This window comes from Chrysemys picta, chromosome 3 (genome assembly GCF_011386835.1).
Source record: "Chrysemys picta bellii isolate R12L10 chromosome 3, ASM1138683v2, whole genome shotgun sequence".
Taxonomy (NCBI): Eukaryota; Metazoa; Chordata; order Testudines; family Emydidae; genus Chrysemys; species Chrysemys picta.
In genome coordinates this window covers 385399-411100 of record NC_088793.1, presented here as the reverse complement: position 1 = coordinate 411100, position 25702 = coordinate 385399, and the positions used below count along the sequence as shown (strand labels likewise).

General features: G+C 61.4%; 1 protein-coding gene across 2 annotated transcripts in view; it reads right to left on the bottom strand.

Moving 5' to 3' along the window:
• The window catches only part of SLC30A3 (solute carrier family 30 member 3), a 45394-nt gene extending 20679 nt beyond the window's left edge, over positions 1 to 24715 (bottom strand). The window contains exons 1-6 of one of the 2 annotated variants that reach the window (XM_065590016.1): positions 24405 to 24715; positions 15300 to 15508; positions 14734 to 14880; positions 13480 to 13633; positions 10241 to 10445; positions 8439 to 8544 (exon numbers count right to left, since the gene is read on the bottom strand). In XM_065590016.1, coding sequence (XP_065446088.1) covers positions 8439 to 8544; positions 10241 to 10445; positions 13480 to 13633; positions 14734 to 14880; positions 15300 to 15508; positions 24405 to 24496 — 913 coding nt within the window. In that variant the 5' untranslated portion in view covers positions 24497 to 24715. The remainder of the gene's footprint in view (positions 1 to 8438; positions 8545 to 10240; positions 10446 to 13479; positions 13634 to 14733; positions 14881 to 15299; positions 15509 to 24404) is intronic. The other variant, XM_065590015.1, reaches the window with a different exon arrangement.
• Positions 24716 to 25702: the final 987 nt, after the last annotated feature.

Here is a 25702-nt window from a genome sequence, read left to right as displayed (position 1 = left end):
GAAGGCTTGAGTAGCCAACTTTAATTTGTGTGATGATTTTAAAACATGAGTTAAATCTAATAAAATGGTTGCGAAACATTTTCAGTTTTTACTATGGTGCCATACAGCCCACTTTCACCCTCATGGTCTCACCCCTCGTCGGCCCTGACCTCCCCCTCCCCGTAAATTCAAACACCCCCCCTAATTTCAATTCCTGGGGAAAACTCTGGTGCTCTGTCCCATCTAGTGGCACCGAGACCCCTTAGAGAGAGATAAAATGAGTCTGCTCTGCAGGCTTAGCTACGAGCCCGTTGGCTTTTAGTTCATGCAGTCGAGGCTCATGCACTAAGCGCCAGAGGTCCCAGGTTCAATTCCGCCCACTGACAACCAGGGTCCGGCGGCGTTACACCAGCCTGGCCTGCCTCGCTGGGGAGCAGAGCAGAGCTGAGCCTTGTGGTGGCTGAGTGTGGGGAGACCTGGGCAGGGCGAGGGCCAGACGGGTTTGCCCTGCCCAAGGGTGAGAGAGGCCCCAGCGAAGGGTAAAACTGCTGGAGGCCGATGCTGGTAGACCTGATACCACGACTGCAGGCATTAGCTAAGAACTGACAAACTCGTAGCTGGCGCCCTAGACTGGTCCCCTGTAGGTGAGTGTGGTTCAGACTGACGAGGAGGTGTGGGGTTCACTCTCTAACACGCTGGGCAGTTGCTGCCTGCATTACTCTCCCTGGCGATGTTCGCTCTGACCATGTGACGCCAGCCACGGGAACGGACCCACCCGGGAGGGCGCTCAAACTGCAAGCGGGCCATCATTAGCCAAAGCTTTAATTGTCCCCTGCCCCCATGGAGAAGTGCAGCAGCCGCGGCCCACTGCTTTGCAGGCTGGAAGAGGGAAATAAAAATCATGGACGTGAAGATTTTTCACCTTGTTGCCCTCACGGGGCCAGAGACATGAAACTGGAGCCAGAGTCCCCCTGGGGCTGCCCTGAATGCCCCTGTGAAGTGAGGCTCACTGCAGCTCTTCACTCGCTGGCTCTAACCTGCCATTTAGTTAACAAACCTGTCGCTCGTTGATTCCAGGACTGCCTACAGGCGCTGGCATTGGGGTAAGAGCCAGGGGGCCAATTGTTCTGCGGTAAGTGACTGGCTCAGGTCTGGGAACAACCTGAATGTGGGGTGATTTTTGGTGACCTCTGATCACTAGTGCAGTTTGTCAGGGGGCCTGGTGGGATGGAGAGCCCCAGGGTCATGGCTGGGACTCCCCGGGAAGACTGAATCATAGAATCATAGAATATCAGGGTTGGAAGGGACCTCAGGAGGTGTCTAGTCCAACCCCCTGCTCAAAGCAGGACCAATTCCCAACTAAATCATCCCAGCCAGGGCTTTGTCAAGCCGGACCTTAAAAATCTCCAAGGAAGGAGATTCCACCACTTCCCTAGGTAACCCATTCCAGTGCTTCACCACCCTCCTAGTGAAATAGTGTTTCCTAATATCCAACCTGGACCTACCCCACTGCAACTTGAGACCATTACTCCTTGTTCTGTCATCAGGTACCACTGAGAACAGTCTAGATCCATCCACTTTGGAACCCCCCTTTCAGGTAGTTGAAGGCTGCTATCAAATCCCCCCTCATTCTTCTCTTCTGGAGACTAAACAATCCCAGTTCCCTCAGCCTCTCCTCATAAGTCATGTGCTCCAGCCCCCCAATCATTTTTGTTGCCCTCCGCTGGACTCTTTCCAATTTTTCCCCATCCTTCTTGTAGCGTGGGGCCCAAAACTGGACACAGTACTCCAGATAAGGCCTCACAAATGTTGAATAAAGGGGAATGATCACGTTCCTCGATCTACTGGCAATGCCCCTACTTATACAGCCCAAAATGCCATTAGCCTTCTTGGCAACAAGGGCACACTGTTGACTCATATCCAGCTTCTCGTCCACTGTGACCCCTAGGTCCTTTTCTGCAGAATTGCTACCTAGCCATTCGGTCCCTAGTCTGTAGATTCTTCCGTCCTAAGTGCAGGACTCCAACTTGTCCTTGTTGAACCTCATCAGTTTTTTTTGGCCCAATCCTCTAATTTGTCTAGGTCCCTCTGTATCCGATCCCTACCCTCCAGCATATCTACCACGCCTCCCAGTTTAGTGTCATCTGCAAACTTGCTGAGAGTGCAGTCCACGCCATCCTCCAGATCATTAATGAAGATATTAAACAAAACCGGCCCCAGGACCGACCCTTGGTGCACTCCGCTTGAAACCGGCTGCCAACTAGACATGGAGCCATTGATCACTACCCGTTGAGCCCGATGATCTAGCCAGCTTTCTATCCACCTTACAGTCTATTCATCCAGCCCATACTTCTTTAACTTGGCGGCAAGAATACTGTGGGAGACCGTATCAAAAGCTTTGCTAAAGTGAAGGAATAACACATCCACTGCTTTCCCCTCATCCACAGAGCCAGTTATCTCATCATAAGCCAGAGCCCTAGAAGTTCGCATTTGTTACTGGCTTAGTGACCTCTAATTGTAGGCCATGCCGCCAACTGGGGGGTCTGCCCTGCTTTCGCCAGCCTGCCCTAAGGGTGGCACTCGGGGCGTGAGCCGCTCCAGGCAGCCTGACACTGGGTACAGACACACCTGGGCAGCGATCCACCAGGAACTAACCTAATTCTTCTCTGAACCCAGTTATACTTTTGGCCCTCACAACCTCCCCTGGCAACCAGTTCCACAGGCTGGCTGTGCGTTGGGTGAAGAAATACATCCTTGTGTTTGTTTTAAACCTGCTGCCTATTCATTTCATTTGGTGACCCCTAGGAGTAAATAACACTTCCTTCTTTACTGTCTCCACACCAGTCATGATTTTATAGACCTCTATCATATCCCCCCTTAGTCATCTCTTTTCCAAGCTGAAAAGTCCCAGTCTTATTAATCTCTCCTCATATGGAAGCCGTTCCAGACCCCGAATCATTTTTGTTGCCCTTCTCTGAAACTTTTAAAATTCCAATATATCTTTTTTGAGATGGGGCGACCACATCTGCACGCAGTATTCAAGATGTGGGCGTACCATGGATTTATATAGAGGCAATAGGATATTTTCTGTCTTATTATCAATCCATTTCTTGATGATTCCCAACATTCTGTTCGCTTTTTGACTGCCACTGCACATTGAGTGGATGTGTTCAGAGAACTATCCACAATGATTCCAAGATCTTTCTTGAGTGGTAACAGCTAATTTAGACCCCATCATTTTATTAGTTGGGATGATGTTTTCCAATGTGCATTACTTTACATTGATCAGAAATTGAATTTCATCTGCCATTTTGTTGCTCAGTGAGATCCCTTTGTATCTCCAAAGCAGACTGCAAAGAGTGAACTATCTTGAGTAGTTTTGTATTGAAGGGTTAAAATCCATGTGCATGTTATATAACAACCTGGTATATATGGATTGTGCCAGCTCTTTTTCAGACCCGAAGTCCAGAGTTTGGTCTGGAGACCAGAGGCCTAGCTAATAGTGATCAGCTACGAGAAAGCTGGGGTAAACAAAATAACATTGCCTTTACTAAGATCTGCTTGGTCAGTAGAAATGCCAGATGTTGAAGCAATAACTGAATAATTATGTTTCATCCAATGTTTCAAATTGAACAAAGGATCCCTGTTCCTATTGTGTTTCTCCTGAAGGGAAAACAGTCTTCCCACAGATCCAACCTTGAGTTTATGAAATATTGGCACATGTCACTATAATGATATGGCACCCTTCCAAGGGACCAATGCCCTGCCTTAAGACATAAAGGAGACAATCTCTATTTTCATATGCTTTCACTGTTTCTTTGCTTTATCCCCTAGACATGTACCTGTCGGACAATCAAAGGAGTTACTCCATTCCTATGGACCCCAAATCAGAATTCAACATATATATTTTATACTAATAACATTTTATCAAAGTATTAATCAAATGTTAATTTGCTAACTTGAGACCATGGGCGGAGACATTGTGTAACCTTTTAACCATTGGCTATTGTGCTATCTTGTCTTGCTGCAAACCCTATCCCGGGGTGTGGAACTGCCTACCCCGTCACTTTCCCCCGCCCATGGAAAATCTATATATTTCATTGTAATCAATTAATTGACAGTGTCTCTGAGCCTAATAAGCCAGGTGACACTCCGCCAGCCCTGTGTGTAATAAACCCCTATGCTTTGACCTCTACACGGTGTGGATTTATGTCCTTCAGTATCATCTGCAAACTTTCCCACCTCACTGTTTCCCCCTTTTTCCAGATCTTTATGAATATGTTGAATAGCGCTGGGCCCAGTACACACCCCTGGGGACACCACTATTTACCTCTCTCCATTCTGAAAACTGACCATTGATTCCTACCCTTTGTTTCCTGTCTTTTAACCAGTTACTGACCCGTGCAGGGCCAGCTCCAGGCACCAGCTTAACAAGCAGGAGCTTGGGGCGGCCAAGGGGAAGGGGCGGCACGTCGGGCTCTTCGGTGGCAATTCGGTGGCGAGTCCCTCAGTCCCTCTCGGAGGGAAGGACCTGCCGCCGAATTGCCGCCGAAGAAGAAAGCGGCGCAGTGGAGCTGCCGCCGATTGCGACTTGGGGTGGCAAAAACCCTGGAGCCGGCCCTGGACCCATGAGAAGAGCTTCCCTCTTATCCCAGGACAGCTCACTTTGCTTAAGAGCCTTTGGGGAGGGACCTTGTCAAAGGCTTTCTGAAAATCTAAGTCACTATATCCACTGGATCCCCCTGGGCCACATGTTTGTTGACCCCCTGTCACGTTATTGATTTGAACTGGGACCGCATAGAACATGGTTGCAACCAAAGCCCTGTAGTGGCACCAAATCTTGTATAAAGGTGGAAAAACCCCAGCATCGTTACACCCCCTCAAAGAATTCTAGTAGATTGGTGAGGAATTATTTCCCTTTACAAAAACCATGTTGACTCTTCCCCAACAAATTGTGGGTTCAAACTTCTCCAGGATGTTGGTTAAAGGGCTCCTGCTTAGTTCAGTCGTGATGGAGAAGAGATGTTACAAAGGGGGAATTTTCTGTACTGTTTTTTATAAATGCTATGTGTGTGCCTCAGTTTCTCCCATACTTTGTGTTGCAACCCAGTAGGGACCCAGAGGGGTGATGGCTTAAGATGATCTGCCAGGGAGCGTGTTGTGGGGAGCAGAGGGGCAAGTTGTGGGGACCTGTCGGGGGGCAGGTTGTGGGGAGGTCAGAGGGGGGTTTGGGGCAATCTGTCGGGGGGGCGGGTTGTGGGGAGGTCAGAGGGGGGTTTAGGGCGATCTGTCGGGGGGGGGCGGGTTGTGGGGAGGTCAGAGGGGGGTTTAGGGCGATCTGTCGGGGGGGGCGGGTTGTGGGGAGGTCAGAGGGGGGTTTAGGGCGATCTGTCGGGGGGGTGGGTTGTGGGGAGGTCAGAGGGGGGTTTGGGGCGATCTGTCGGGGGGGTGGGTTGTGGGGAGGCCAGAGGGGGGTTTGGGGCGATCTGTCGGGGGGGCGGGTTGTGGGGAGGTCAGAGGGGGGTTTGGGGAGATCTGTCGGGGGGGTGGGTTGTGGGGAGGCCAGAGGGGGGTTTGGGGCGATCTGTCGGGGGGGCGGGTTGTGGGGAGGTCAGAGGGGGGTTTGGGGTGATCTGTCGGGGGGGTGGGTTGTGGGGAGGTCAGAGGGGGGTTTGGGGCGATCTGTCGGGGGGGGCGGGTTGTGGGGAGGTCAGAGGGGGGTTTGGGGCGATCTGTCAGGGGGCAGGTTGTGGGGAGGTCAGAGGGGGGTTTGGGGAGATCTGTCGGGGGGGCGGGTTGTGGGGAGGTCAGAGGGGGGTTTGGGGCGATCTGTCAGGGGGCAGGTTGTGGGGAGGTCAGAGGGGGGTTTGGGGCGATCTGTCAGGGGGCAGGTTGTGGGGAGGTCAGAGGGGGGTTTGGGGAGATCTGTCGGGGGGGTGGGTTGTGGGGAGGCCAGAGAGGGGTTTGGGGCGATCTGTCGGGGGGGGTGGGTTGTGGGGAGGTCAGAGGGGGGTTTGGGGCGATCTGTCGGGGGGGGTGGGTTGTGGGGAGGTCAGAGGGGGGTTTGGGGCGATCTGTCGGGGGGGCGGGTTGTGGGGAGGTCAGAGGGGGGTTTGGGGCGATCTGTCGGGGGGGCGGGTTGTGGGGAGGTCAGAGGGGGGTTTGGGGCGATCTGTCGGGGGGGCGGGTTGTGGGGAGGTCAGAGGGGGGTTTGGGGCGATCTGTCGGGGGGGCGGGTTGTGGGGAGGTCAGAGGGGGGTTTGGGGCGATCTGTCGGGGGGGCGGGTTGTGGGGAGGTCAGAGGGGGGTTTGGGGCGATCTGTCGGGGGGGCAGGTTGTGGGGAGGTCAGAGGGGGGTTTGGGGCGATCTGTCAGGGGGGCGGGTTGTGGGGAGGCCAGAGGGGGGTTTGGGGCGATCTGTCGGGGGGGCGGGTTGTGGGGAGGCCAGAGGGGGGTTTGGGGCGATCTGTCGGGGGGGCGGGTTGTGGGGAGGCCAGAGGGGGGTTTGGGGCGATCTGTCGGGGGGGCGGGTTGTGGGGAGGTCAGAGGGGGGTTTGGGGCGATCTGTCAGGGGGCGCGGGTTGTGGGGAGGTCAGAGGGGGGTTTGGGGCGATCTGTCAGGGGGCAGGTTGTGGGGAGGTCAGAGGGGGGTTTGGGGCGATCTGTCAGGGGGGCGGGTTGTGGGGAGGTCAGAGGGGGGTTTGGGGCGATCTGTCGGGGGGGCGGGTTGTGGGGAGGCCAGAGGGGGGTTTGGGGCGATCTGTCGGGGGGGCGGGTTGTGGGGAGGCCAGAGGGGGGTTTGGGGCGATCTGTCGGGGGGGCGGGTTGTGGGGAGGCCAGAGGGGGGTTTGGGGCGATCTGTCGGGGGGGCGGGTTGTGGGGAGGTCAGAGGGGGGTTTGGGGCGATCTGTCAGGGGGGCGGGTTGTGGGGAGGTCAGAGGGGGGTTTGGGGCGATCTGTCAGGGGGCAGGTTGTGGGGAGGTCAGAGGGGGGTTTGGGGAGATCTGTCGGGGGGGCGGGTTGTGGGGAGGTCAGAGGGGGGTTTGGGGCGATCTGTCAGGGGGCAGGTTGTGGGGAGGTCAGAGGGGGGTTTGGGGCGATCTGTCGGGGGGGGGGTTGTGGGGAGGTCAGAGGGGGGTTTGGGGAGATCTGTCGGGGGGGCGGGTTGTGGGGAGGTCAGAGGGGGGTTTGGGGCGATCTGTCGGGGGGGGTGGGTTGTGGGGAGGCCAGAGGGGGGTTTGGGGCGATCTGTCGGGGGGGGGGTGGGTTGTGGGAAGGTCAGAGGGGGGTTTGGGGCGATCTGTCGGGGGGGGTTGTGGGGAGGTCAGAGGGGGGTTTGGGGTGATCTGTCGGGGGGGGTTTGGGGTGATCTGTCGGGGGGGGTTTGGGGCGATCTGTCGGGGGGGGGGGTTGTGGGGAGGCCAGAGGGGGGTTTGGGGCGATCTGTCGGGGGGGGGTGGGTTGTGGGAAGGTCAGAGGGGGGTTTGGGGCGATCTGTCGGGGGGGGTTGTGGGGAGGTCAGAGGGGGGTTTGGGGTGATCTGTCGGGGGGGGGTTTGGGGCGATCTGTCGGGGGGGGTTGTGGGGAGGTCAGAGGGGGGTTTGGGGCGATCTGTCGGGGGGGGCGGGTTGTGGGGAGGTCAGAGGGGGGTTTGGGGCGATCTGTCGGGGGGGTGGGTTGTGGGAAGGTCAGAGGGGGGTTTGGGGAGATCTGTCGGGGGGGTGGGTTGTGGGAAGGTCAGAGGGGGGTTTGGGGCGATCTGTCGGGGGGGGTTGTGGGGAGGTCAGAGGGGGGTTTGGGGTGATCTGTCGGGGGGGGGTTTGGGGTGATCTGTCGGGGGGGGGTTTGGGGCGATCTGTCGGGGGGGGTTGTGGGGAGGTCAGAGGGGGGTTTGGGGCGATCTGTCGGGGGGGCGGGTTGTGGGGAGGTCAGAGGGGGGTTTGGGGCGATCTGTCGGGGGGGCGGGTTGTGGGGAGGTCAGAGGGGGGTTTGGGGCGATCTGTCGGGGGGGCGGGTTGTGGGGAGGTCAGAGGGGGGTTTGGGGCGATCTGTCGGGGGGCGGGTTGTGGGGAGGTCAGAGGGGGGTTTGGGGCGATCTGTCTGGGGGGGTGGGTTGTGGGGAGGCCAGAGGGGGGTTTGGGGCGATCTGTCGGGGGGGTGGGTTGTGGGGAGGTCAGAGGGGGGTTTGGGGCGATCTGTCGGGGGGCAGGTTGTGGCTGCCGTAGCTCAGAATAATTTTGGTTTTTACAACAGAGAATCTGCCCAGCTCCCTTTTCAGTGAGACCTGCCTCTGCCCCCAGCTCTGCTCCCTGGCCCTGGCCCCCGGCTTTGCACCCAGCCTCCCCTGCCCCATGACCCCTGGCCCCCAGCCTGCCCCTGCCCCTGCCCAGCACCGCAGCCTCTGCCCGCAGCCCCCTGAGCTCCTCTGGGCACCATGCCCACATGCCCCCCCAGCTCACCTTCCATGAGGACCCGGAAGACGTCCCTGAGGATGGTGACGGTGGAGCCCAGCACGAAGACGGAGAAGAGGAAGGTGCTGACGGGGTCTGCGATCTTGTACCGGGGCTGCAAGGGGCAGGGTCGGGGTTATCCCCAGGCAGCCAGCGGATCCCCAGAGCCGCACCCAGTGAGGGGTCGGACCTAGGAGTGGAACCCAGGAGTCCCTGGCCCAGCCCCACTGTCCCCAAGCTGGCGGGGGGGGGCACCGAGGGAACGTGGCAGCAGAGGGCAGTGGGCACAGCCCAGCATGGGGAGCTGGCATATGACTCTTCCTTGGGGCTGGGCACCAGGGTCCCAGTGAGGGGGTCTGTGGGGATCTCAGTCTATTTCCCCTGGGCAGGTCCTGTCTCCCCCCAGCCCCAGGGAGCCCCGGGACAGGCAGGAGCTGCAGGGCAGGGTCACTGGCCTGCTGCCACCTGGGACAGAGCATCTCCCACCCCAGGAGCTCCGGCCGAGGCAGGGAGCGGGGCACACAGGTGTCTGTGCAAAGGCGAACCCATGGGGGAGGGGGCAGGTGGGCCCCTCAGAGGGAGGGACGTGGAAAGAGGGGCAGGGGGGCAGCGCAGGGAGGGAGACGGTTAGCGGGGGTGTGAGGCGGCGCAGGGAGGGACGTGGGTAGTGGGGGTGCGAGGTGGCGGAAGAAGGGATGTGGTTAGCGGGGGCGCCAGGAGGCGGACAGAGGGATGCGGTTAGCGGGGGCACCAGGCAGAGGGGTTTGGGCCGCGGTTAGCGGGGGCACAAAGCAGAGGGATTTGGGCCGCGGTTAGTGTGGGTGCGAGGCGGCGGATGGAGGGACGCGGTTAGCGGGGCGCCAGGCGGCGGACGGAGGGACGCGGTTAGCGGGGGCGCCAGGCGGCGCAGGGAGGGATGTGGGTAGCCGGGGTGCGAGGTGGCGGAAGAAGGGATGCAGTTAGCGGGGGCGCCAGGCAGAGGGGTTTGGGCCGCGGTTAGCGGGGGCACAAAGCAGAGGAGTTTGGGCCGCGGTTAGTGTGGGCGCGAGGCGGCGGATGGAGGGACGCGGTGAGCGGGGGCGCCAGGTGGCGGACGGAGGGACGCGGTTAGCGGGGTGCCAGGCGGCGCAGGGAGGGATGTGGTTAGCAGGGACGTGAGGCAGCGGACGGAGGGAGGCGGTTAGCGGGGGCGGCAGATGGAGGGAGGCGGTTAGCGGGGGCGCCAGGTGGTGGACGGAGGGACGCAGTTAGCGGGTTGCCAAGCGGCGCAGGGAGGGATGTGGTTAGCAGGGACGTGAGGCAGCGGACAGAGGGAGGCGATTATCAGGGGCAGTAGGCGGCTGAGGCAGGGCCACGGTTAGTGGAGGCGCCAGGCAGAGGGGTTTGGGCCGTGGTTAGCGGGGGCGCCAGGTGGTGGACGGAGGGACGCGGTTAGCGGGGTGCCAGGCGGCGCAGGGAGAGATGTGGTTAGCAGGGACGTGAGGCAGCGGACGGAGGGAGGCGGTTAGCGGGGGCGGCAGATGGAGGGAGGCGGTTAGCGGGGGCGCCAGGTGGTGGACAGAGGGAGGCGGTTAGCGGGGGCGCCAGGCAGAGGAGTTTGGGCCGCGGTTAGTGTGGGCGCGAGGCGGCGGATGGAGGGACGCGGTTAACGGGGGCACAAGGCAGAGGAGTTTGGACTGCGGTTAGTGTGGGCGCGAGGCAGCGGATGGAGGGATGTGGTTAGCGGGGGCACCGGGAGGCGGTTAGCAGGGGCGCCAGGCAGCCGAGGCAGGGCCGTGTTACACGCTGGCCTGGGGTTGTTCGCGCCATACCTCCACGTAGATGATGGTGGCAGCTGTCAGCACCCCGAGGCTTTGCAGCAGGTCCCCCACCACATGCACGAAGGCGGCGCGCACGCTGGTGCTGCCGGGCGGGGGGCTCCCGGGGGGCGCGCAGCAGCCAGGACTCTCCTCCATCTTCTCGTAGCCCCGGGCGTGGCCGTGGCCTGTGACCGACTGGTGCAGGATGTAGGCCATGCTGGAGGGAAGCGGGGAGCCTGAACGACCGCGGGCAGACACAGAGCCCCGGGGGCCGCAGCACGGGCAGATCCCAGAGCCCCTCCCCCCAGAATGGGCAAGGTGGGTGGGCATTGATTGGGGGCTGGGCAGAGGCAGGAACAGGTCAGGTGAGGAGGGGTGTGATCCAGGGAGGCTGGGGGGCATCATTTTCGGGAGGGTGGGGGGGGACAGTCACTTGGGCAGGGTGAACAGTGATCAGGGGGCAGAGAAGTGATCCAGGGGTGGGGGGGTGGCATGCAGGGATTCAGGGGGCCTGGGATCTGGTGGGGGCAGGTATCCAGGGGTGCGGGACAGGGAGGAGTATAAAAATATTGCTCAGGCATGCAGGAGTGAAATCAGGAAGGCCAAATCACACTTGGAGTTGCAGCTAGCAAGGGATATTAAGAGTAACAAGAAGTGTTTCTTCAGGTATGTTAGCAACAAGAAGGTCAAGGAAAGTGTGGGCCCCTTACTGAATGGGGGAGGCAACCTAGTGACAGAGGATGTGGAAAAAGCTAATGTACTCAATGCTTTTTTTGCCTCTGTCTTCACAAACAAGGTCAGCTCCCAGACTACTGCACTGGGCAGTACAGCATGGGGAGAAGGTGACCAGCCCTCTGTGGAGAAAGAAGTGGTTGGGGACTATTTAGACAAACTGGACGTGCACAAGTCCATGGGGCCGGATGCGCTGCATCCAAGGGTGCTAAAGGAGTTGGCGGATGAGATTGCAGAGCCATTGGCCATTATTTTTGAAAACTCATGGCGATCGGGGGAGGTCCCAGATGACTGGAAAAAGGCTAATGTAGTGCCCATCTTTAAAAAAGGGAAGGAGGATCTGCAGAACTACAGGCCAGTCAGCCTCACCTCAGTCCTGGAAAAATCATGGAGCAGGTCCTCAAGGAATCAATTATGAAACACTTAGAGGAGAGGAAAGTGATCAGGAACAGTCAGCATGGATTCACGAAGGGGAAGTCGTGCCTGACTAACCTAATTGCCTTCTATGAGGAGATAACTGGCTCTGTGGATGAGGGGAAAGCTGTGGATGTGTTATTCCTTGACTTTAGCAAAGCTTTTGATACGGTCTCCCACAGTATTTTTGCCACCAAGTTAAAGAAGTATGGGCTGTAATGTAATGGACTGTAAGGTGGATAGAAAGCTGGCTAGATCTTCGGGCTCAACGGGTAATGATCAACGGCTCCATGTCTAGTTGGCAGCCGGTTTCAAGCGGAGTGCCCCAAGGGTCGGTCCTGGGGCCGGTTTTGTTTAATATCTTTATTAATGATCTGGAGGATGGTGTGGACTGCACTCTCAGCAAGTTTGCAGATGACACTAAACTGGGAGGAGTGGTAGATACGCTGGAGGGTAGGGATCGGATACAGAGGGACCTAGACAAATTAGAGGATTGGGCCAAAAAAAACCAAAACCTGATGAGGTTCAACAAGGACAAGTGCAGAGTCCTGCACTTAGGACGGAAGAATCCCATGCACTGCTACAGACTAGGGACCGAATGGCTAGGTAGCAGTTCTGCAGAAAAGGACCTAGGGGTCACAGTGGACGAGAAGCTGGATATGAGTCAACAGTGTGGCTCTTGTTGCCAAGAAGGCTAACGGCATTTTGGGCTGTATAAGTAGGGGCATTGCCAGCAGATCGAGGAACGTGATCGTTCCCCTCTATTCAACATTGGTGAGGCCTCATCTGGAATACTGTGTCCAGTTTTGGGCCCCACACTACAAAAAAGATGTGGAAAAATTGGAAAGAGTCCAACGGAGGGCAACAAAAATGATTAGGGGTCTGGAGCACATGACTTATGAGGAGAGGCTGAGGGAACTGGGATTGTTTAGTCTCCAGAAGAGAAGAATGAGGGGTGATTTGATAGCTGCTTTCAACTACCTGAAGGGGGGTTCCAAAGAGGATGGATCTAGACTGTTCTCAGTAGTGGCAGGTGACAGAACAAGGAGCAATGGTCTCAAGATGCAGTGGGGGAGGTCTAGGTTGAATATTAGGAAACACTATTTCACTAGGAGGGTGGTGAAGCACTGGAATGGGTTACCTAGGGAGGTGGTGGAATCTCCTTCCTTGGAGGTTTTTAAGGCCCGGCTTGACAAAGCCCTGGCTGGGATGATTTAGCTGGGAATTGGTCCTGCTTTGAGCAGGGGGTTGGACTAGATGACCTCTTGAGATCCCTTCCAACCCTGATATTCTGTGATTCTATGATCTGGGGGGCAGGGATCCAGGGGGTGGCAGTTAGGGATCTGGGGGGCAGGGATCTGGGGGTGGCAGTCGGCGGGCAGGGGGCAGGGATCTGGGGGTGTGGGGGTGGCAGTCGGGGATCCGGGGGCAGGGGCAAGGATCTGGGGGGCAGGGATCTGGGAGGCAAGGATCCGAGGGGTGGTGGTGGCAGGCAGGCAGGGATCCGGGGGGCAGGGATCCGGGAGTGTGGGGGTGGCAGTCGGGGATCCGGGGGCAGGGGCAAGGATCTGGGGGGCAGGGATCTGGGGGGTGGTGGTGGCAGGCAGGGATCTGGGGGGCAGGGATCTGGGGGGTGGCGGTGGCAGGCAGGGATCTGGGGGGCAGGGATCTGGAGGATGGTGGTGGCAGGCAGGCAGGCAGGGATCCGGGGGGCAGGGATCCGGGAGTGTGGGGGTGGCAGTCGGGGATCCGGGGGCAGGGGCAAGGATCTGGGGGGCAGGGATCTGGGGGGGTGGCGGTGGCAGGCAGGGATCTGGGGGGCAGGGATCTGGGGGGTGGCGGTGGCAGGCAGGGATCCGGGGGGCAGGGATCCAGGAGTGTGGGGGTGGCAGTCGGGGATCCGGGGGTAGGGGCAGGGATCTGGGGGGCAGGGATCCGAGGGGTGGTGGTGGCAGGCAGGCAGGGATCTGGGGGGCAGGGATCTGGGGGGTGGCGGTGGCAGGCAGGGATCCGGGGGTAGGGGCAGGGATCCGGGGGGCAGGGATCCGGAGGATGGTGGTGGCAGGCAGGCAGGCAGGGATCCGGGGGGCAGGGGGCCCACGTACATGACGTTGATGCCCACGGCGCAGGCGGAGGTGACCAGCATGGCACGTGCGTCGATCTCGTAGTCGTTGCTGATGATGCGGGCTGACGCCAGGTACACCAGGACGCCGGTCACGACCCAGATGGACAGCACCGAGGCCAGGGCGCCCAGCGTCTCTGCAGGCACGGGGCAGCCGTCAGCGCCACCCGCAGCTGTGGGGGCGGAGGGGAGTGGCCGGGAGCAGCCCGGCTGGGACCCATCCACGTCCCTCAGGGAGGAAAGGGTTAAAGACCTGCCTGCGGGGCCCGTTGCTGTAGGGACGCTGGCAATGTCTGTGCACGGCCCGTGCCTGCCTCAGTTTCCTCTGTGCCTGGTGCTGGTGTGCACACGGTTCCAAGGGCAGGAGACGGGGGGGCCACAGGACAGCCTAGGGCCAGCCAAGGGGGTCAGCAGGCCTGGCTAGAACCAGCCCGTCAGGGAGGCTCTGGACAATGGGAGCCCGAAGGCCTGGACCAGTGCCCTGGCCACGGGAAGGCCTGGCCGTGGAGCCGGCACTGCAGGAGAAGGTGACAGGAGCCGGGACCAGAGCTGGGCTCACCAGAGACACGGCAGCTCTAACCTGCTGGGACTGACAGAGACAGAGCCAGGAACCCGCACGCAGCCGCCGGGCTCCAGGGGCCCTGGCGTTGGCCAGCAGGGACTTAACCCCGACTTCTCTGGGCCAAGCCAAGGGCCCCCCACGCCACGCCCAGGGGACCGAGACCGGCTCTGGGGGAAAGGCTGCCTGGTGTCCCTGCAGGCACTGGCGGGCGCAGGGGTCCCTGCAGAGCGGCCGAGTCTCTCCCGGGCGTCTGGCTCAGCGGGACTCGCTGGGCTGAGGCAGGGGGCTGGAGCCCAGGGGCTCGGGATCAGAGGTGGTGAGGCCGCGTGGCCGACCCTGGGGGGAGAGTGGGACCCCTGGGGGGCTGGCACCCGGAAGGGGCTGGGGCAAAGCACAGACCCTGGGGGTCTGTGAAGCCTGTGTGGGGCAAGACATCATGGGTAATGTGGTGCACCAAGGTGGCCAGCGGGGAGGATCTGCCTGTGGCCTGGGGGTGAGGGCTCTGCCCCCCAGCTCCCCACGGGCCGAAGGGAGGGGGGGCACAGGCTGGCACCTGCTCTGCCGGGCTGCCCAGGCTCAGGGAAATAAGTCCCCAGGTCGCCCCAGCATGGCAGGGAGACGGTCTGTGAGGGCAGCGAGCGCTGGGCTGGAGCCATGTCCTGGTGGGGCCCTTACCTGAGCGGTGCCAGCCGAAGGTCATGGTCTTGGTGGGCGGCCTGGCGGAGACCCACAGGGAGAAAAGGCTGACCGACATGCTGCCCACGTCCGCCAGCAGATGGGCAGCATCAGTCATGATGGCCAGGCTGTGCGCCAGGTACCCGCCTGCAGTAGAGATTGGCCAGCTCAGTGCCAGGTGCTGGCAGGGCCCCCGCACAGCCCCCGGGCAGCACCTCTGTCCTCCACTCCGGCCTGCGGGGGCTGGCTCCTTCCCTAGAGCGCTGGGCACTGACACGGCGTCCCCTTGCGCTGCCAGGGGGCCTGCCAGGGCGGGTGGGATCCAGCCAGGTGACTCCCATGAATGTGGGGACCCTGGCAGGGGGGTGAGGGGAGCTGCCCCATCCCGCAGAGCTGAGGGGCCGGGGGCTGCACCAGGCCCACGCCGGGCACCTCTCTCCTGGCCCCCAGAGACCCGGGCTGCGCCTGCCAGCCAGCGCGTGAGCAAGGTGCAGAGCGGGACGTCCCGCAGCACGGGCTGAGCAGGGCCAGGAACAAGCCGGGCTGGGGTCCCGCTGCCACCTTACCGACAACCTCGCCGATCATGAAGACGAAGCAGATGGCGCAGGCGACGCCCAGCTTCCGGCAGGCCTGCAGCTCCGCCCGGCTCTGGCTGGGGGTGGGGGGGCTGCGGTGGCAGTGCCTGGCCAGGCGCCGCTCCAGCTCCAGGGACGGAGCCACAGGGCTGGTCTCCGGGGGCAGGCTGGGGAAGGGCTCCCGGGAGCCTGTGAAGAGACTGAGACACAAGGGGGTCAGTGCGAAGGTCACCCCAGTTCCAACAGCCCACGGGACACCTGGCTGGGACAGGCCAGCCCGGCTCCTCACTGAGGAGAGGCTGAGGGAACTGGGATTGTTTAGTCTCCAGAAGAGAAGAGTGAGGGGGGATTTGATAGCAGCCTTCAACTACCTGAAGGGGGGTTCCAAAGAGGATGGAGCTCGGCTGTTCTCAGTGGTGGCAGATGACAGAACAAGGAGCAATGGTCTCAAGTTGCAGTGGGGGAGGTCTAGGTTGGATATTAGGAAAAACTGGGCCCAGAGCAGGGCTGGGAACCGGGACGGGAGGGGCTGTCACCGACCCGGCATCTGCCCTCATCTTTGGGGGCCTTGGCTCCACCCAGCTCTGCTGCTAGGTAGCAATGGAGTGAGTCCGGGGCACCTGCTGCCCCCTCGCCAGCCTGGCTGGGATCCCCCTGACGGCCCAGGTGACTGGTCCTGCCACAGGCTGGGCAAAGCCCAGAGCAGCCCAGGCTCCTGGGAGAGGCTTGGCAAGTGTGGAACCTGGGGGCCCTGGGACATCACCCCAAGCCTGGATTCCCCAGGGGTGCCCAAAGCTGGAACAGTTGGGGGGCAACTGCTGGTCAGGACTATGGGGCAGGGATATGGGGTCAGGTTGGGATTGAAGGGCACCAGCAGAGCTGGGGGGAGCCCAGGGCGGAGTTAGCAGGGGCCGTGGGTCAGGACTGAGGGGCACCGGCAGAGCTGGGGGAAGCGCAGGGCTCGACTAGCAGGGGGCTGCAGGTCAGGAGTGAGGGGCACCGGCAGAACTTGTTGGGGGCAGGGCTGGGCTAGCAGGGTCTGCGGATCGGGAGATAGGGGAGCTGGTGATGGGGGGCCCATGTGTGTGGGGGGGGCTGTGGGTCAGGAGAGAGGGGCATTGATAGAGCTGGGGATGGGGGGCCCGGGCGGTAGGGGGTTGTGGGTCAGGAGAGAGGGGCACCGGCACAGATGGGGATGGGGGCCTGGGCGGGGGGGGGGAGCTGTGGGTCAGGAGAGAGGGGCACCGGCAGAGCTGGGGATGGGGGGCCTGGGTCGGGGGGGCTGTGGGTCAGGAGAGAGGGGCACTGGCAGAGCTGGGGATGGGGGCCCGGGCTGGGGGGCTGTGGGTCAGGAGAGAGGGGCACCGGCAGAGCTGGGGATGGGGGGCCCAGGGCTGTGGGTCGGGAGCAAGCGGCACTGCAGAGTCAGGAGAGGGGCCTTGAGGCAGCCGATCTGCCTCCCAGGAGCGGAGCCCTGCCCCCCGGAGAGCGGTTAGTTATTTCACGCCTCGGCACCCCGCAAATGGCTCCAGCTCTAAAGCAGACGGTGATCCTGGCAGCAGAACAATGTGTCATGTCGCCGCACTCCCCTCCCCCACCATCACCCCGCAATGCAGCTCCAGCTCCACGTCCCTCCCCCCCAAAACGCCCCATTCTCCCCTCCCCCACCATCGCCCCGCAATGCAGCTCCAGCTCCACGTCCCTCCCCCCCCAAACGCCCCATTCTCCCCTCCCCCACCATCGCCCCGCAATGCAGCTCTAGCTCCACGTCCCTCCCCCCCCAAAACGCCCCATTCTCCCCCCCCCCCGCCTGTCGCTGGCCGCTGGGGGCTCAGGGAAGGGGGGCCTGTCCCGGGGCTGGGGATCCAGCGGGGAGCCCACACAGCTGCTGCTGCTGCTCCCCAGGCTGGCGGTGCTGGCATCCCCTGGGCTGGTCGGAGCTGGGGCAGGGCACCTGAGCCCCAGGCCAGAGCCGGGAGCCCCACAGGCTGTGGCCAGTGGGTAGAACCATGGGGCCAACGGTCCCTGAGGAGGCGCCTCCCTGGCCGCCCATCCATCTAGGGGCTGCAGAGACCCCCGCCAGCCTCTCGCTCAGGCCCCGTGCGCTCTGCCCCAGCACAGACAGCTGGGCCGACACCTGAGCATCCACCGCCCTCAGCGTGCGGGGCCTGGCGCGTTCGCCCGAGAGCCCCTGCCCGAGCCCCGTGTCCCAGGCTCCGGGCAGGGCTGCATCCCCACTGCACCAGGCCCCACACTGGTGCGATTCTCTCTGCCCAGCTGGGAGCCGGATGCAGCTTGTGGGGGCTGGAGCATCCCCTCCCCCCCGAAGGGGGGTCCCAGAGCAGGGCAGACTCATTGGGCCAGGGTCTCTGAGCGGCGCAGTGTCGGTGGCACCGGGGCAGGAGCCCACACACTCTCTCTCTCTCTCCCTCCCCCCCCCAGCACCGCCCAAGGCCTGGGCCATGCCGCAGGGCATACGGGCCAAGGGCGAGTGGGGGCAGGTCCCTCCACTTCTCCTGGGTCTTTAGTCTCCAACTCTCCCGAGAGGAGCCAGGCGTAACGGAGGCAGCACTGGTCTGAAAGCGCAGCTCTGGGTGCTGACGCCCCGGCTCTCAGTGGGGGCTTGTGACAAAGTGGGAATTTTCTGTAATATGTTGATGAGTCCTGTGTATGCCTCAGTTTCCCCTGTGTGCGGCACTGTTCCCCCGCGGGTGGGAGCTCTGGGGCAGGCGAAGACACAGGGGTGGATGGTGCCTGGCGGCCTGGGCCCTTAGGGCCCATCTCCATGCAGTTCTTGAGAAGAGAAGGGCAGATCCAATGGCCGGGACGTGGACACCTGGCGACCAGCGACCCAGAGAGACGTGGTCGTCCCGCCTCTCCGCAGGGGGCTGAGCCGCATCCCCCAGCTCGGGAACAAGGCTGGGGGGCGGGGGATTAAGTGTGGGGAGCGGTCGGGGGCACCCCGGGAGTCTGACAAAGGAGATCGGACAGACAGAGACAGATGGAGCTTGAACCACGGGGGTCACTGCAGCCGGGCTGGGCTGTAACCGTCAGTTCTCTGGGCCGCCCGAGGGGCTACCTGGGCCGTGTGCCAGGTGACCAATAAACCCGCCTGGTTTCACAGCGCTGGGTGAGTGTCCCTGCAGACGCTGGGGGGGGGTGCTGCTCCCCCAGATTGTACACGTCTCCCCCAGGTCTGTCCCAGACTTGCTGCCCGGCGCTCCCGGGGGGGGGGGGGGGCAGGGGGTCTGGAGCCCCAGGGGCCCAGTCTCAGGAGGTGGTGAGGCCACGTGGCTCACCCTGGGAGGAAGAGTGAGACCCCGGGGGGGAGTTGGGGTCACTGAAGGCCCCTCCCAGGGACTGTTCCCAGGCTGGGGCGTAGCCCGGCCCTGGGGGTCGGTGAGAGGGGGCTCACACAGGTGCCGGCGATGACAGAGCCTGTCTTCACTAGGAGTAGGGGGCATTCAGCAGTGCTGCTGTCCTGCCCCCCCCCATGTAGGCAGGTGGGAGCGGCGGTACTGACACTCTGCACCGCACACAGTCGTGGGGCAGCCCCCCGGCTACGTGGCCCGGCTGTTTGCCCCGGGGGGCTCCGCATGGCTGTCAGAGGGGTACCTGCAGCAGGGGTTGGTCTAGCTTGTGCAGGTAACAGTAGCAGTGAGGATATGGAAGCAGGGACCAGAACCCGCAGCCGCCCACCAGGCCCTGGCCATGTTTTATTCATAGACTCTAGGACTGGAGGGGACCTCGAGAGATCATCGAGTCCAGTCCCCTGCCCGCATGGCAGGACCAAATACTGTCTAGACCATCCCGGATAGACATTTATCTAACCTACTCTTAAATATCTCCAGAAATGGAGATTCCACAACCTCCCTAGGCAATTTATTCCGGTGTTTAACCACCCTGACAGTTTGGAACTTTTTCCTAATGTCCAACCTAGACCTCTCTTGCTGCAGTTTAAGCCCATTGCTTCTTGTTCTATCCTTAGAGGCTAAGGTGAACAAGTTTTCTCCCTCCTCCTTATGACACCCTTTTAGATACCTGAAAACTGCTATCATGTCCTCTCTCAGTCTTCTCTTTTCCAAACTAAACAAACTCAATTCTTTCAGCCTTCCTTCATAGGTCATGTTCTCTAGACCTTTAATCATTCTTGTTGCTCTTCTCTGGAGCCTCTCCAATTTCTCCACATCTGTCTTGAAATGCGGTGCCCAGAACTGGACACAATACTCCAGCTGAGGCCTAACCAGAGCAGAGTAGAGCGGAAGAATGACTTCTCGTGTCTTGCTCACAACACACCTGTTAATACATCCCAGAATCATGTTTGCTTTTTTTTTGCAAAAGCATCACACTGTTGACTCATATTTAGCTTGTGGTCCACTATAACCCCTAGATCCCTTTCTGCCGTACTCCTTCTTAGACAGTCTCTTCCCATTCTGTATGTGTGAAACTGATTGTTCCTTCCTAAGTGGAGCACTTTGCATTTGTCTTTGTTAAACTTCATCCTGTTTACCTCAGACCATTTCTCCAATTTGTCCAGATCATTTTGAATTATGACCCTGTCCTCCAAAGCAGTTGCAATCCCTCCCACTTTGGTATCATCTGCAAACTTAATAAGTGTACTTTCTATCCCAATATCTAAGTCGTTGATGAACAGAGACAGTCCCAAAACAGACCCCTGCGGAACCCCACTCGTTATGCCTTTCCAGCAGGATTGGGAACCATTAGTAACAACTCTCTGAGTACGGTTATCCAGCCAGTTATGCACCCACCTTATAATAACCCCATCTAAGTTGTATTTGCCTAGTTTATCGATAAGAATATCGTGCAAGACCGTATCAAATGCCTTACTAAAGTCTAGGTATACCACATCCACAGCTTCTCCCTTATCCACAAGACTGGTTATCCTATTGTCAGAGAATAACAGAGTTCTCACTTTTTGTTTGGGTACAGCAAGTCAGATGCTTTATTATCTCTCTATCAATTGCATACTATCAAAGAAAGCTATCAGATTGGTTTGACATGATTTGTTCTTTACAAATCCATGCTGGTTATTCCCTATCACCTGACCACCTTCCAAGTGTTTGCAGATGATTTCCTTAATTACTTGCTCCATTATCTTCCCTGGCACAGAAGTTAAACTAACTGGTCTGTAGTTTCCTGGGTTGTTTTTATTTCCCTTTTTATAGATGGGCACTATATTTGCCCTTTTCCAGTCTTCTGGAATCTCTCCCGTCTCCCATGATTTTCCAAAGATAATAGCTAGAGGCTCAGATACCTCCTCTATTAGCTCCTTGAGTATTCTAGGATGCATTTCATCAGGCCCTGGTGACTTGCAGGCATCTAACTTTTCTAAGTGATTTTTAACTTGTTCTTTTTTTTTAATTTTATCTGCTAAACCTACCCCCTTCCCATTAGCATTCACTATGTTAGGCATTCCTTCAGACTTCTCGGTGAAGACCGAAACAAAGAAGTCATTAAGCATCTCTGCCATTTCCAAGTTTCCTGTTACTGTTTCTCCTTCTTCACTGAGCAGTGGTCCTACCCTGTCTTTGGTCTTCCTCTTGCTTCTAATGTATTGATAAAAAGTCTTCTTGTTTCCCTTTATTCCCGTAGCTAGTTTGAGCTCATTTTGTGCCTTTGTCTTTCTAATCTTGCCCCTGCATTCCTGTGTTGTTTGCCTATATTCCTCCTTTGTAATCTGTCCTAGTTTCCATTTTTTATATGACTCCTTTTCGTTTTTTAGATCATGCAAGATCTCGGGCTCGTGGCCTGCACTGGGGTCTGGCCCGCCATGCGCTGTGTTGGCCAGTGCTGCAGAGACAGACTACAGCCCCCCTGCCTCCAGTCCCAGGGGATTGACCCATTGATCTCCCTATGCGGGGAATGCAGCGCAGTCCTCCCCCCCACCCCTGCTTCGCCTCCAGGGCTTATCTCTGTGCCCAGGCCCAGCGGGGACAGGAAGAGTGATGCGTCTGGCTGGGCTGGGAGGGGCCCTGGGGAGCCGGCTATCTGTGCGGTGCCAGCACAGGGCCACGCGTGTGCCCCCACCAAGAACTGAAATGCCCTGGCGCCAGATGGCCATTGCCTCACCCTTGGGAGGTGTCCCACAGCCCAGGATTTCAGTGGCTCTTACCATAGGGGGCATTTGGGGCCCTTCTACCAGCCAGGGGGGGTCTGTGCCAAAGGCCCCATGCCTGAGGCTGCAGATCTTTCTGGCAGTGCCAGCCAGGTGCACAGCCGGGTACTGCCGAACCCCCCACTCCGCTCCTGTGGCCCTGCCCCAGACCTGCCCCAGCAGACACCTTCCTCCCCAGCCGCACTCCTGGCCTGCTCCCCTGGCCTGCTCCGGGAGCTTCTGTTAGCTCTTTCCTAGTTCCCTGGCTAACGTCCCCCCTTCCTCCAGCACCCTTTGCCCTGCCCCCGGCCCTGCGGAAGCTGCAGCTTGGTCTCTTTGCAGATAAAGATGTAGCTCCTCAGCCCCCGGCCCCCAGCATGTGCCCGGTGCTCCCCAGGGCCCAGCTCCCACCCACCAGGACCCTGCTCTCAGCCCAGCGCCAGGAGTCACGTGCGTTTGGTGCAGTGGCCCAGCAATGCTGTTGTGCCCCGTGGTTACTGCGGCACGGGGGGAGTCCCCCAGACAGTCTCCAGCTCCCGCCGCACCCCCATTCTCCTGCTGCCTGCAGAGATCCCAGAAAAAAGAAGAACAGGAGGACTTGTGGCACCTTAGAGACTAACAAATTTATTAGAGCATAAGCTTTCGTGGACTACAGCCCACTTCTTCGGATGCATCCGAAGAAGTGGGCTGTAGTCCACGAAAGCTTATGCTCTAATAAATTTGTTAGTCTCTAAGGTGCCACAAGTCCTCCTGTTCTTCTTTTTGCGGATACAGACTAACACGGCTGCTACTCTGAAACCAGAGATCCCAGAGAGCCCAATCCCCCTCCCCCCAGAGAGCGGGGCTCTGACCCCTGCACCATGGCCTTCAGATAGCCCTAAAGTCCCCAGCGTCCCCCACAGCCTGGGCGCCCCAACCCCCCACCACAAACCCCACACGCCAACTGCCGACAGTCATTTACCATGGGGCATGGGGAAAGGGGGACCGAGGACAGGACCCCACAGACACCCACTGGGGGGAGCAAAGGGGCTGACCCTCCCCCCACAACACACACACAGAAGGGCAGAGGAATGGACTCCCCCAGACACACACTGGGGGGGGCAGAGTGACCGACCCTCCCCCCTAGACACACACGGGGGGGGGGCAGAGGGACCGACCCTCCCCACCAGACACACACGGGGGGGGGCAGAGGGACCGACCCTCCCCTCCAGACACACACGGGGGGGGGGGCAGAGGGACCGACCCCCCCCCCCAAGACACACGGGGGTGCAGAAGGACTGACTCTTCCCCCCCCAGACACACACGGGGGGGGGCAGAGGGACCGACTCTTCCCCCCCCAGACACACACTGGGGGGGCAGAGGGACCGACTCTTCCCCCCCCAGACACACACGGGGGGGGGCAGAGGGACCGACTCTTCCCCCCCGAGACACACAGGGGGGGGCAGAGGGACCGACCCTCCCCCCCAGACACACACGGGGGGGGGCAGAGGGACCGACCCTCCCCACCAGACACACACGGGGGGGGGCAGAGGGACCGACCCTCCCCACCAGACACACACGGGGGGGGGCAGAGGGACCGACCCTCCCCCCCAGACACACACGGGGGTGCTCCGGGGCATTTCAGCCCCGGTAGGAGGCTGGGAGGTGCCCCCCCCGTGGGGCGCACTGCGCTCCGGGTCTCTGGGGAACGCGCCCTGGGCGCTGGGGTGGAACCAGCTCCGGTCTGAAGGGGGGGGGTGCGGGAGATCCGGGGCGCAACTGGGGGTAGCGGGGGGGGGAGGCCCGGGGCCGGGGCGCAGCGGGGCGGGTCACAGGTTTCTTTCCCCCGGAGCGCTCCCCGTTCCCTGCCCTGGAGAAGGGTCACGTCCAGGGGCAGCACCGCCGCCTCCGCCCGGTCTCTGGGAGAGCCGCGCCCGGACAGGCGGCCCCGATCGCAGGGTCCCTGCAGCCCTGGCCCCGCGCCCGGCTCCCCGCGCTGTCGGGGGTGAGGGGCGGCGGGCGGGGGGATAGGACGGGGCTGGAGGACGGAGAGATGGAGGGACTGGGGGTGGATGGCGGATGGAAGGGGGATGGATGGAGGGGGTGGGTGTAGAGGGATTTAAGGGGGGATGGATGGAGGAGGGATAGAGGGAAGGATGGAGGGCAGATGTAAGGATGGATGGAGGGGGCGCAGAGGGATTGGTGGGTGGTGGGGGATTTAAGGGGGGATGGCTGGAGGGAGGGGGATAGGAGGTGAAGGGAGGGGAAGGATGGAGGGGAGATGTAAGGGTGGATGGAGGAGTGGATGGAGGGGGAGCAGAGGGATGGGTGGGTGGTGGGGGATTTAAGGGGGGATTGGTGGAGGGAGGGGGGATAGGAGGTGAAGGGAGGGGATGGGATGGGATGGAGGGGGCGCAGAGGGATGGGTGGGTGTAGAGGGATTTAAGGGGGGATTGGTGGAGGGAGGGGGATTTAAGGGGGGATGGAGGGAGGGGGAAGGATGGAGGGGGCGCAGAGGGATTGGTGGGTGGTGGGGGATTTAAGGGGGGATGGCTGGAGGGAGGGGGGATAGGAGGTGATGGGATGGGATGGGGGGGCGCAGAGGGATGGGTGGGTGGTGGGGGATTTAAGGGGGGATTGGTGGAGGGAGGGGGGATAGGAGGTGAAGGGAGGGGGAAGGATGGAGGGGGCGCAGGGGGATTGGTGGAGGGAGGGGGATTTAAAGGGGGATGGCTGGAGGGAGGGGGGATAGGAGGTGAAGGGATGGGATGGGATGGAGGGGGCGCAGAGGGATGGGTGGGTGGTGGGGGATTGGTGGAGGGAGGGGGGATAGGAGGTGAAGGGAGGGGGAAGGATGGAGGGGGCGCAGAGGGATTGGTGGGTGGTGGGGGATTTAAGGGGGGATGGCTGGAGGGAGGGGGGATAGGAGGTGATGGGAAGGATGGAGGGGCCCCGGGGGCAGGCTGTGGGCCGGAGCTCACAAGGGCTGGCGGCTCCTTTACCTCTGGAGGCGCCGGGTGCCGGAGCTGCGGCTGCCCCGGGCGCTCACCAGGCGAGCGGTCTCCAGGTCCCCGGCCCCAGACGCAGGGTCCATCTCGGCTCCGGATGCTGCGCCCCGGGAGTGCGGGGCTGAGCCCGCGGCTCGGTCGGGTCGAGTCCCGCCAGCTCCGGCGGGTCGGGCTCCCCCGGGGGCTGCGAGCGGCACCAGCCCCGCTGCGGGACCCTGGGCAGCCCGCACCTCGCGGCTCCAGGCCAGGTCTGTGCGGGCAGCAGGGCCCCGCCCCTTCACACAGAGCCCCGCCCCCAGCCCAAAGCTCCGCCCCTACAGCTGGACTCACGTCCCAGGTCCCCTCCACGCGGAGTCGCACCAGAGCCGCGGCCCCCATGCTGAGACCCCGCCCACAGAGCCGGAGCCCCGCCCCCAGTGCTGGAGTCCCGACCAGAGCCCCGCCCCCCATGCTGAGACCCCGCCCACAGAGCCGGAGCCCCGCCCCCAGTGCTGGAGTCCCGACCACAGCCCCGCCCCCCCATGCTGAGACCCCGCCCACAGAGGCGGAGCCCCGCCCCCAGTGCTGGAGTCCCGCCCAGAGCCCCGCCCCCATGCTGAGACCCCGCCCACAGAGCCGGAGCCCCGCCCCCAGTGCGGGAGTCCCGCCCAGAGCCCCGCCCCCATGCTGAGACCCCGCCCACAGAGCCGGAGCCCCGCCCCCATTGCTGGAGTCCCGCCCAGAGCCCCGCCCCCATGTTGAGACCCCGCCCACAGAGCCGGAGCCCCGCCCCCAGTGCTGGAGTCCCGACCAGAGCCCCGCCCCCCATGCTGAGACCCCGCCCACAGAGCCGGAGCCCCGCCCCCAGTGCTGGAGTCCCGACCACAGCCCCGCCCCCCCATGCTGAGACCCCGCCCACAGAGGCGGAGCCCCGCCCCCATGCTGAGACCCCGCCCACAGAGCCGGAGCCCCGCCCCCAGTGCGGGAGTCCCGCCCAGAGCCCCGCCCCCATGCTGAGACCCCGCCCACAGAGCCGGAGCCCCGCCCCCATTGCTGGAGTCCCGCCCAGAGCCCCGCCCCCATGTTGAGACCCCGCCCACAGAGCCGGAGCCCCGCCCCCAGTGCTGGAGTCCCGACCAGAGCCCCGCCCCCCATGCTGAGACCCCGCCCACAGAGCCGGAGCCCCGCCCCCAGTGCTGGAATGGGATGCCCTACCCAACACACCTTCTGCCCCCTGCACTAGGACCCCGCCCACAGAGCTAGTGCCACGCCCCCAGACAGTGCTGGGGCCCCGCCCCGGCAGTGGAGTGGGA